We start from the raw sequence: 10,436 nt of genomic DNA, 5'->3' as shown, positions 1-10,436 counted from the left end.
ACTTGTATAGACGTTTAAGCTAATTCACGGTTAGTCTCCACCCCGACCAGTTTCATTTCAGTATTAAGGGTTATTTTTCAACGACTAGCAATACGATTTCAACAATACGATCTAAAGACCTAATAAAAAATATTGAATATTTTCAACATTTTTCAAACTGAAATATATGTGAAATTCATAACCTATATAAAAAAATGCATTTCTTAACAATTTTGGTACCTACATAGTTCCGTACACGTTACTTTTAAATTGCACTTCTATGCAAACGTATGAATGGACCCTAAATAATGATGTCCAATAACTACCTGCCAATTTGCAATCTAGCTGGCATTTCCCATGACCAACGGCATTCACTATAAGGCCATGAAACAAATCTACAGATTGTCCTAATTATGATATTTTTTTGTAACAATTAAATGTAGAGAATAACATTTTGTTATTTTACTTAGTTTTTTAATCAGCTGTTCGGATTTTATTTGTTTCTTTTTGATAAATTAATAGTTTCCAATGAGAGAAATCGTACATATTCAAGTTGGGAGGTGCGGGAATCAAATCGGGTCCAAAGTAAGTTACAAATTCAGCTCTCCCTTTAGACTTTTGTTATAATATTAGAAGATAAGTTCGATTACACCATCTTTCATTTATTACAGTTCTGGGAGGTGATTTCCGATGAACATGGAATCGATCCCTGCGGTATATACCACGGCGACTCGGACCTCCAACTGGAACGCATCAACGTGTACTACAACGAAGGCGCCGCCGCTAAGTTCGTCCCCCGAGCGGTCCTAGTCGACCTCGAACCGGGAACCATGGACGCGATACGAGCTGGAGTCTACGGACAGATATTCCACCCCGATAACATCGTGTATGGAGCAACCGGTGCAGGCAATAACTGGGCTAAAGGCTATTATACAGAAGGCGCAGATTTGCTTGAATCTGTCCTCGACGTTGTGAGGAAAGAAGCTGAGGGCTGTGACTGCCTGCAAGGATTCCAAGTCGTGCATTCCCTTGGCGGAGGGACGGGTTCTGGACTTGGAACGCTGCTCCTTGCTAATTTACTCGAAGAGTACCCGGACAGGATCACAGTAACGTACTCTGTGGTACCCAGTCCTAAAGTGTCTGATACTGTGGTAGAGCCTTACAACGCCACCTTAGCTGTCAACCAGTTGATAGAGAATTCCACGCAATCATACTGTATTGACAACGAAGCCTTATATGATATTTGCTTCCGGACGTTAAAGCTGACGACGCCCACTTACGGTGACTTGAATCATCTGGTTTCGTCGACTATGTCGGGCGTGACGACATGCCTGCGGTTCCCGGGGCAGCTGAACGCGGACCTGAGGAAGCTGGCCGTCAACATGGTGCCCTTCCCGAGGCTACACTTCTTCATGCCGGGCTTCGCACCACTAACTGCACGTGGAAGTCAGAAGTACCGCGCCCTCACTGTACCAGAGCTGACCCACCAAATGTTCGATGCCAAGAACATGATGGCTGCGTGTGATCCTCGACATGGCAGATACCTCACAGTGGCCGCTATCTTCCGCGGTCGCATGTCTATGAAAGAAGTTGATGAACAAATGTGTAACGTACAGAGCAGGAATAAGGACTTCTTTGTCGAGTGGATACCGAATAACGTGAAAACAGCTGTTTGTGACATACCCCCACGAGGTTTGAAAATGTCAGCTACCTTCGTTGGTAACACGACAGCTATACAAGAAATATTCAAACGTCTCTCAGAGCAGTTCACGTCTATGTACAGAAGGAAAGCCTTCCTTCACTGGTACTTGTGCGAGGGTATGGATGAGACTGATTTCATGGACGCTGACAATAACATGAGTGACCTTATATCTGAGTACCAGCAGTATCAGGATGCGACCTCCGAAGATCAAGAGTTTGAGGAAGAAGAGGACGGCGGCGAAGAGGTCAATGATAGTGATGAATAGATTTTTAATTTATTTAATAAATTATTCGTATCAGTAATGAGTATTATTTAAGCCAGCGACGCCAATAGGATAATTTATGACAAGTGGAAAACTAAAATGTAAATGTCTTTTTGGAAGCAGCAAGTGTAATTCAGTGAGCATATATCAATGAAGTATGTATGAGTCGTTAGAGTATTCGAGGCAACGTGCTTAGTGTGGCAAGCTCGATAAAAACGCAAAGGGTAGGATTTAGTTACTTTTTTATTGTAACATATAAAAACATCAAAACATATAGTTACGCCTAACACTAAACATGGACATGGACAAAACAATACAATAGACAGAGACAAAACATTTAACAATCACTCATCCTCCACTTCTTCGTCGAACTCTCCCTCGTCATCTGCCGTCGCGTCCTGGTACTGCTGGTACTCCGACACGAGGTCGTTCATGTTGCTCTCCGCCTCCGTGAACTCCATCTCGTCCATACCTTCACCGGTGTACCAGTGCAGGAAAGCCTTCCTTCTAAACATAGCAGTGAATTGCTCAGAAATCCTCTTGAACAACTCTTGTATGGCTGTGGTATTACCAATGAAGGTAGCAGACATCTTCAGACCTCGCGGAGGTATATCGCAGACGGCAGTCTTAACATTGTTCGGAATCCATTCGACGAAATAATTGCTGTTCTTATTCTGGATGTTAAGCATTTGCTCGTCCACTTCCTTCATGGACATGCGACCGCGGAAGACTGCGGCTACGGTGAGGTACCGACCGTGTCGGGGATCACACGCAGCCATCATGTTCTTCGCGTCAAACATCTGTTGTGTGAGCTCCGGTACAGTGAGGGCGCGGTACTGTTGACTGCCGCGTGACGTCAGCGGTGCGAAGCCCGGCATGAAAAAGTGTAGCCTCGGAAAGGGCACCATGTTGACGGCCAGTTTCCTCAGGTCCGCGTTCAGCTGTCCCGGGAAACGCAGGCACGTCGTCACGCCTGACATAGTCGCTGACACCAGGTGGTTCAAATCGCCGTAAGTCGGCGTCGTCAGCTTCAGTGTACGGAAGCAAATATCATATAACGCTTCATTATCTATACAGTAGGTTTCGTCTGTATTTTCAACCAACTGATGGACTGACAACGTAGCGTTGTATGGCTCTACGACAGTGTCAGATACTTTAGGACTCGGGACTACTGAGAACGTGTTCATGATTCTATCGGGGTATTCTTCCCTGATCTTTGATATGAGCAGAGTCCCCATTCCGGAGCCAGTGCCACCTCCGAGGGAGTGGGTAAGCTGGAACCCTTGTAGGCAGTCACAGCCTTCCGCTTCTTTCCTCACAACGTCGAGTACAGAGTCGACTAATTCGGCGCCTTCGGTGTAGTGTCCTTTCGCCCAGTTGTTGCCTGCTCCCGATTGGCCGAAGACAAAGTTGTCGGGGCGAAAGATTTGGCCGAAGGGTCCGGAGCGCACGGAGTCCATGGTGCCGGGCTCGAGATCGACGAGGACAGCGCGGGGCACGTACTTGCCTCCTGAAGCCTCGTTATAGTAGACGTTGATGCGCTCGAGCTGCAGATCGGAGTCGCCCGTGTAGGCACCCGTGGAGTCGATGCCATGTTCGTCGGAAATCACCTCCCAAAACTGGAAAAAAAGTTACAATCACGTTCACAAAACATTGTATAGTGTAGATTGACAACGTCTGTTGACGTCTTCTATTTGTTCTGGTGACAATTCGATTGTACGAATAAGCGAAGAACTAAAAGAAGGATTCAAGCCCTGTACGGACCGTCGCAATAATAAGTATTGTGGAGGATATTGATGAAGACGAGCTAGTTCGCTTACCTTGGCCCCGATCTGGTTTCCGCATTGACCGGCTTGGATGTGGACGATTTCCCTCATTATGCTAAATTCACTAGAAATTTAGTGCCTTAACTCTAGTATCAAAATTTCACTTTACTTTAATTTTTCATCAAATAGAAAAATAAAAAAAAAAACTAAAAAAAATATTGTGTAAAATCACTGCACGTGCATCGTACACGGAATTTTCTCGTATAATGGACATATTGAATTCGTTGTCAAACGGTTTTGAATTTTTATTCTGTTTTTGAATAGTTAAACATCCAGGTGGCCAGGTTTCATATCGAACCTTTTTCGACCTCTTTGAAGCACTATAGAAATGCACATATTTTTATTTTGTTAAGGCTCCTCTTCACATTGGCTCATGATGGGCGATTACAGACAAGCACGAATGTGTAGAAGGCGTGTTTGTCTATGATGGGCCATCATCGTGGGTAATCGTGAATAATCGGTAAGTTGTCGGTACATCAAAGGAAAACTGGCTCATGATTGTATGCGCGTCCACAGATTCGTCGATAAATGAGTGCGTAGTTGTCTTTGGTACAGTGTAGACGTGTTTTTTTCGATTAATAGCCACCATCTAACACCGCCTCTTCCTTCATTTAATTTTCAAATTTTTTTCGCTCATATTAAGTATAAGAATACATAATATAATATAAGAGCTAATTAAAATATTCCCGTATTGTCATTTGTGTTGTTAATTTTGTTAATCATTTTGGCATTTCTAAAAGTGAATTGCCCTGGTTTTAATTGGAAATACCTACTTCTATAATTTTGAGTCTGAATAACCGTTAAATCAATAGATTCATTTAACGGTGAGCACCGTAGGGTAGGTACCTATAGTTTGTTCTGAATAATTAATACACACTATAAGAATAAGAATAAATTTTATTAATAAAAAATAACATTCGATGTCAATCTTCGATAGACGTCTTATCTTAACGCTAAAGAATCAGTAAATGAATAGTGATGATTGTGTAGAGAGCTGCCCGATCATGGCGGCGATTATAGACGATCATTTGATGGGCCATCATGGCCCATTGTGAAGAGGAGCCATTAGAAATTCAAAGCCCAACATTAACGAACGGCTTGGAGCAGTTGATTTTTGGAAGACTAGCATTTGTCTGACTCATTTGAACATTAAATCGGGATCACATCGGGATAAAATCTACTCATGTATTAATCTAGATTATAAAACTATCTGTCCACCAAATCGTCCAAATCGGTTCCTTGGTTTTACATGAAAGAGTAACAAACATCCATACAAACGTTCGCGTTTATAATGTTAGTCGGAAACCTAGGATGTTTAGCGTACTGTTAATATTCTAGGTCTGTGGAAGAAACACAGCATGGCGGTATTCCATGAAGATGATGTAGACACATCACGTCGACGGATCATGTCACGCACGACCTTCAATTTGGTAATTTCTTGCCGTGTCGACTGACTCTAGCCAACTTCTCTACAAAAAAGTTGCACTTATTTTGCCCTGAGCAAACCGTAAAGGTAAAGGTAATAGTTATGGTAGCTAATCAGTCGTAATGTATTAAGAATCACTGCTGCAATTCCATGGTGTACAATAAACAATATGCTAATCTAATCTAACTGCATTCTTGGGCGTATTTAAACTTGCTTCAGTGAATCACTACGGAGTGGCTATCATTTAAGACTGTGTCTGTCTCGTCTTGCTTCCACGCTAAAACTACTGAACCGATTGTCATTAATTTTATTGCTGTCATGGTACTTATGTCTTTTGATAATTTATCCATTGTTTGGTGCGAGCAGCCGAAGATAGATCTCGATGGTTTGCAATTGGAGAGGCCTATGTCCAGCAGTGGATGAATATGGTGGAAGGACGATGATGATGATGATTGCTGACAAGTTGCTTATTGTATACATTTCTTGCATACTATTACTATTAAACACAAACTTTTTAGCAGACTAGACAATCCCTTGACCCTTCGGGCATCAGCCCTAATGAACGTTCCCCCCGGTGTCCGTAAATATTGAGGAGCCATCAGATTTTTGAAATCTGATCTCACTATTATTTTGCGATCACGAGGCACGCGTGGCACACAGCCAGTCTTTTCGAAGCCGACGGTGCCTCGTCCTACGCGGGCGAGAAACTATCTACCATTTGACAGTCCTCAGTCCCACGCTCAGTGGCCGGAAGCAGGTTTCCAGCTCCCTAAGCCCGCAATGCTAGCGTAATACTAAGATTTGAGTGGGTGATCGTTAAAGCAGAAGGCAAAAACTAGTATTAAAAATAAGAACAATAGAGTATGATTCTGGTTTTCATTTTATTCAGACATACACAAGGACAAACACAAACACATAATCGAATAGTAATTGCTATTCTAACCCCTCTCCTTCCGCTTCTTCGTCGAACTCTCCCTCGTCATCTGCCGTCGCGTCCTGGTACTGCTGGTATTCAGACACGAGGTCATTCATGTTGCTCTCCGCCTCCGTGAACTCCATCTCGTCCATACCTTCACCAGTGTACCAGTGCAGGAAAGCTTTCCGCCTGAACATGGCTACGAACTGTTCTGCTATCCTCTTGAATATGCTCTGTATAGCGGTCGTGTTGCCAATGAAAGTCGACGCCATCTTCAATCCTCTGGGAGGAATGTCGCACACCGCAATCTTGCAGTTATTCGGGATCCATTCCACAAAGTATGTGCTGTTCTTGTTCTGGATATTCACAAGCTGTTCGTCGACTTCCTTCATGGACATTCGGCCTCTGAAGATGGTAGCCACGGTAAGATACCTACCGTGTCGCGGGTCGCATGCCACCATCATGTTCTTAGCATCGAACATTTGAAGCGTTAGTTCAGGTACGGTGAGCGCTCTGTACTGTTGCGCTCCTCGTGACGTCAGCGGCGCAAAGCCAGGGGTGTAGAAGTGTAACCTCGGGAACGGCACCATGTTGACAGCGAGCTTCCTCAGGTCCGCGTTAAGCTGTCCAGGGAAGCGCAAACACGTCGTGATGCCAGACATGGTGGCACAGATAAGGTGGTTTAAGTCACCATATGTGGGTGTCGTAAGCTTCAGTGTCCTGAAGCAAATGTCGTACAACGCCTCGTTGTCGAGGCAGAACGTGTGGTCGGTGTTCTCCACTAGCTGGTTTACCGCCAGCGTCGTGTTGTACGGCTCGACGACGCAATCCGAGACCCGCGGGCTCGGAAATACAGAGAATGTCAGGATGATTCGGTCAGGATACTCTTCGCGAATTCTGTTGATAAGAAGTGTTCCTAGTCCGGAGCCGGTGCCTCCACCGAGCGAATGCGCAACTTGGAAGCCTTGTAGACAGTCACAGCCCTCTGCCTCTCGTCGGACGACGTCGAGGCAAGATTCTAATATTTCGACCCCTTCGGTGTAGTGGCCTCGCGCCCAGTTGTTGGCTGCTCCGTTTTGACCATAAACGAAGTTATCGGGTCTGTAGAGGCAGCCGAAGGGGCCGGATCGCACCGCGTCCATGGTGGCTGGTTTGAGGTCCACCAGGATCGTGCGCGGTACGTACTTGCCGCCGGACGCCTCATTGTAGTACACGTTGATACGTTCCAGTTGGAGATCAGAGTCGCCGTGGTAGCATCCGCTCGGGTCGATACCGTGCTCGTCAGATATCACCTCCCAGAACTGTAGACAATGACAACTTCGTTAGATAACTTAGCTAGGTACGAACGACTGTTCTAACAATCGCTACGACTTTCTCTGCCCTATGGTAAAGAGTCAAGGAAACTTTGCTTACCTTTCCACCAATCTGGTTCCCGCACGAACCAACCTGAAGGTTAATGATCTCCCTCATCTTGTCAATTTATCGGTGTAGATTTAAGTACTTGCCAATTTAATATAAAAATTATCCAAACGTTATCTCAAAATAGCTTAACATTAGCTTAAAGACTAATAAAAAAAATAAAAAAAATCGATACGCAAATTACACCGTGTGCATCTTACGTCGGATTTCAGAAAAGTGATTTCTAAAATGCCAAAACGATTGTCCAAGAATTTTGAAAAGAAATTCTAGAATATTTTTTTAAATGAAGTATATTTTATGTTAGCCAGTGTGATCTAAAAAGTGTTAGTAAACAGTGTTTATCATTCCAGTAAACGTTATCAATTATATTGTTGTTTCTACAACAACGTTATTCCAATATTAATACAATTAATGCAAGCAACTATTAAAATTCAATAAAACTTATAAACATGTTCAATAGTGCCATCTTGTGGATTTTTTATGAATTATAAAACAGGTGGTGGCGCGCTGGAGCGTCGTCGGCTGTAACAGAAATGAAAGAGGGCAACTTCCTGAACAAATGGTTCGTGCGTTGTCCTCCAGATGTCGCTATTCGCCGTTCAGGGTTGTTTTGTTTTCAGCGGCGGCGGTCTGTCACTATTGTCATGGCGTTCGCGTGAAATGTCACCGAGCTAGCGAATAGTTTATACAATGTAAATTATAAGCTTATTCTGTATGATGTAGTTGTGTTTGATGTGTGCCGGGTGTGTGGTGTGCGAACGCCCGTGGAGTGATGTCAGTGGCCGGCGGGTATGCGGCCGCGGAAGATAAAAAACCAGGTTATTGTGAGGACAGCACGGACAGCGACAATGACACCGAGAGGAAGCGCCTCTTACGGAGGATCTCCACAAGCAAGTGCGTCGGAAGACTTGTGAGTACCATCTCCCAGTGATAAATAATGAGGGGTCTGTTATCAAAACCTTGGGCGTGCCAACTGTCAAACGCGCGAGGGGGGGAGGGGGACCTCCATGTGCCCGGGACCCAATTTTCGAAGATCAATTTTTCAAGACATTATGTTTGTTTAGCGGCGAAATTAAATTTTGTGTGCTCAAGTAATGAGATGTGGAGTTTGACCTATTTGGGGTGGTATCGAGTGGGCCCACAATATTAGTGTGGTGACCATGATTCTGTTCAGGACAATTTTGATCCTTCATATTTATTGATCCTGTTTACTCCGACAGGTGGTTCAACGAACTGGATAAGACTTTAAACAATGCAATTGTTTACTATTGTATTAGAATCAATACAGCTTCGTTTGATATCGAAAATGAAAGAAAACAAAAGATTTCGTTGAGTTTATTTTATACTTTGTCAAAAGCGTTTCATTTTAATTTGTTTCGTTGGATATTCTATTTCTGCTTGCGTTAGTTTCGACGCGATGATAAATTGCCTGAGCAAATAAGAACGCCATGGGTTTTGGCGGTAAAATATTGTTCATTTAGGCTAGACAGATTGCTGGACATAACTTTGGAACAAGCTTTTATTTGTCCTAGTTAAAGCCGTCGTAATATTTTCCGTAACTGCTATAATATTTTCGCTTCAAACGCAACTGACCACTTTAATTATGGTACTAATTGGATTAAGCACTTAACTTGATGTGATCGATAGTATTCGGTAGCTTATATTTGCATACAAACATTGGCGGCCCTAACTAAATAGTTCCCTGCTAATGGATTGGTATAATTAGAAAAAAGGGAATGAGTTGACATAATTCTGTATTTGATCTAGTTTTTTTAACGTTTATTTGGCACTTGTTTGAATAACACAGAGGTAATAACAGCAAGTTTTTCCATTAAAGAATTTAATTACATTGGTATCGCAGCGTTTATAATCACCTGAAATAACCAACAAACGTCTATTACTCTCTTATCTCAACAACTCAGACAACAGATTTACCTTACCTACTTACAACTACGACTCGCGTCAAACTATGTTATGTTGCCGTCACATTTGACAGGTGTCAGACCTCAAGGGTTCTCAAGTGTCTCCGAGGCTCGGCGGCGTCATCACAGACACCCTACATTTCGCCGCGTCCGACCACGGATGTCCGGTAGCTGTCAATCTTTTGTACGCTCCAGTTTTGTGTGTTTGCACCTTATATATCTACACATACGTATATATACCTAGAGATATATAATAAACCTTCGATCGCCTTTGTGAAGCGAGCTCTATAGACTCGGTATTCAATAATCTATGGTGAGATTGAAGTACGTGGAGCATTGTGTAGCCGGTTCAGGTTTCAATTAATTTGTAATACGGTTATGTTCGAGATTTGTACTTGAATACGTGAAGCGAACGTGCTTCTGAATGGTCACTACGGCAAGGCGAGAGATGATTGAGGATATTAAAAAAGTTTTGCGTTGAATTAGAAAAGTAGTTCATAGAAGGAAATGTTCTTAGCAATTCACAAAACGTACCAATTTTAAACAGATCTTTACACAAGATCATGCACGAAAAATAAATCATAATGAAACGTTCTTAAACAATTGAAATACGCCTCACGAAACTTTAAAAACTCCTTTTTATGATAATCCATATACATTATACAAATGTTCATTAAACTCTATCTCATCCAAATCAATAATGGGTGGGTTACATAAACGCAGTTTCCATTAGCAATGCAGCCACAAACCACATCGTGTCATTGTGGTCGTAATGTTTGATTATCAGACTCATACTCCTGATTGTGGAAGCTGGTTTAATCATTATAAGTTATTGCTCTGTTCGATGCGTGTGCATTGGGAAACGAATGTGATGATTTTTTACATAGATAGTCATTTTTTCGAAAGATTATTGCGTGTTTTCCGTGCCCTTAAGGATTGATTGTTCAATAATTTTATCCCTCGATTGCACCTAGCCCATGCTCT

General features: G+C 42.9%; 4 protein-coding genes across 4 annotated transcripts in view; 2 read left to right on the top strand and 2 right to left on the bottom strand.

Annotated features, from left to right (window-relative positions):
* Positions 1–445: 445 nt before the first annotated feature.
* On the top strand, positions 446–1,979 carry LOC113492970 (tubulin beta chain-like). The gene is made up of 2 exons (XM_026870722.1): positions 446–564; positions 651–1,979. Exons 1-2 carry the CDS (start codon positions 508–510, stop codon positions 1,944–1,946), a joined length of 1,353 nt encoding a protein of 450 aa, XP_026726523.1. The 5' UTR covers positions 446–507; the 3' UTR covers positions 1,947–1,979.
* A 189-nt stretch (positions 1,980–2,168) lies between these two features.
* LOC113492972 (tubulin beta chain) lies at positions 2,169–3,973 on the bottom strand. The gene is made up of 2 exons (XM_026870725.1): positions 3,764–3,973; positions 2,169–3,562 (listed from the first exon to the last, which is right to left on the bottom strand). The coding sequence occupies exons 1-2, from the start codon at positions 3,818–3,820 to the stop codon at positions 2,288–2,290; spliced, it is 1,332 nt and encodes a 443-aa protein (XP_026726526.1). The 5' UTR covers positions 3,821–3,973; the 3' UTR covers positions 2,169–2,287.
* Positions 3,974–6,057: 2,084 nt separating this feature from the next.
* LOC113492971 (tubulin beta-4B chain-like) lies at positions 6,058–7,781 on the bottom strand. The gene is made up of 2 exons (XM_026870724.1): positions 7,525–7,781; positions 6,058–7,412 (listed from the first exon to the last, which is right to left on the bottom strand). Exons 1-2 carry the CDS (start codon positions 7,579–7,581, stop codon positions 6,129–6,131), a joined length of 1,341 nt encoding a protein of 446 aa, XP_026726525.1. The 5' UTR covers positions 7,582–7,781; the 3' UTR covers positions 6,058–6,128.
* Positions 7,782–8,085: 304 nt separating this feature from the next.
* LOC113493054 (diacylglycerol kinase eta) overlaps positions 8,086–10,436 on the top strand; it is a 138,041-nt gene continuing 135,690 nt past the window's right edge. The window contains exon 1 of the mRNA XM_026870837.1: positions 8,086–8,440. Within this exon, the coding sequence (XP_026726638.1) occupies positions 8,303–8,440 (138 nt within the window). The 5' untranslated portion in view covers positions 8,086–8,302. The remainder of the gene's footprint in view (positions 8,441–10,436) is intronic.

This window comes from Trichoplusia ni, chromosome 4 (assembly GCF_003590095.1).
Source record: "Trichoplusia ni isolate ovarian cell line Hi5 chromosome 4, tn1, whole genome shotgun sequence".
NCBI classification, from domain to species: domain Eukaryota; kingdom Metazoa; phylum Arthropoda; class Insecta; order Lepidoptera; family Noctuidae; genus Trichoplusia; species Trichoplusia ni.
This window is presented reverse-complemented; position numbering and strand designations above follow the sequence as displayed.

Bases quoted from the DNA above. Each gene is read 5' to 3' on its own strand.
- LOC113492972 (XM_026870725.1), bottom strand. From the start codon at position 3,820: ATGAGGGAAATCGTCCACATCCAAGCCGGTCAATGCGGAAACCAGATC. The intron at 3,563-3,763 runs GTAAGCGAACTA...CTTTTTTTCCAG, and splicing joins GAAACCAGATCGGGGCCAAG to TTTTGGGAGGTGATTTCCGA.
- LOC113492971 (XM_026870724.1), bottom strand. From the start codon at position 7,581: ATGAGGGAGATCATTAACCTTCAGGTTGGTTCGTGCGGGAACCAGATT. The intron at 7,413-7,524 runs GTAAGCAAAGTT...CATTGTCTACAG, and splicing joins GGAACCAGATTGGTGGAAAG to TTCTGGGAGGTGATATCTGA.
- LOC113492970 (XM_026870722.1), top strand. From the start codon at position 508: ATGAGAGAAATCGTACATATTCAAGTTGGGAGGTGCGGGAATCAAATC. The intron at 565-650 runs GTAAGTTACAAA...CATTTATTACAG, and splicing joins GGAATCAAATCGGGTCCAAA to TTCTGGGAGGTGATTTCCGA.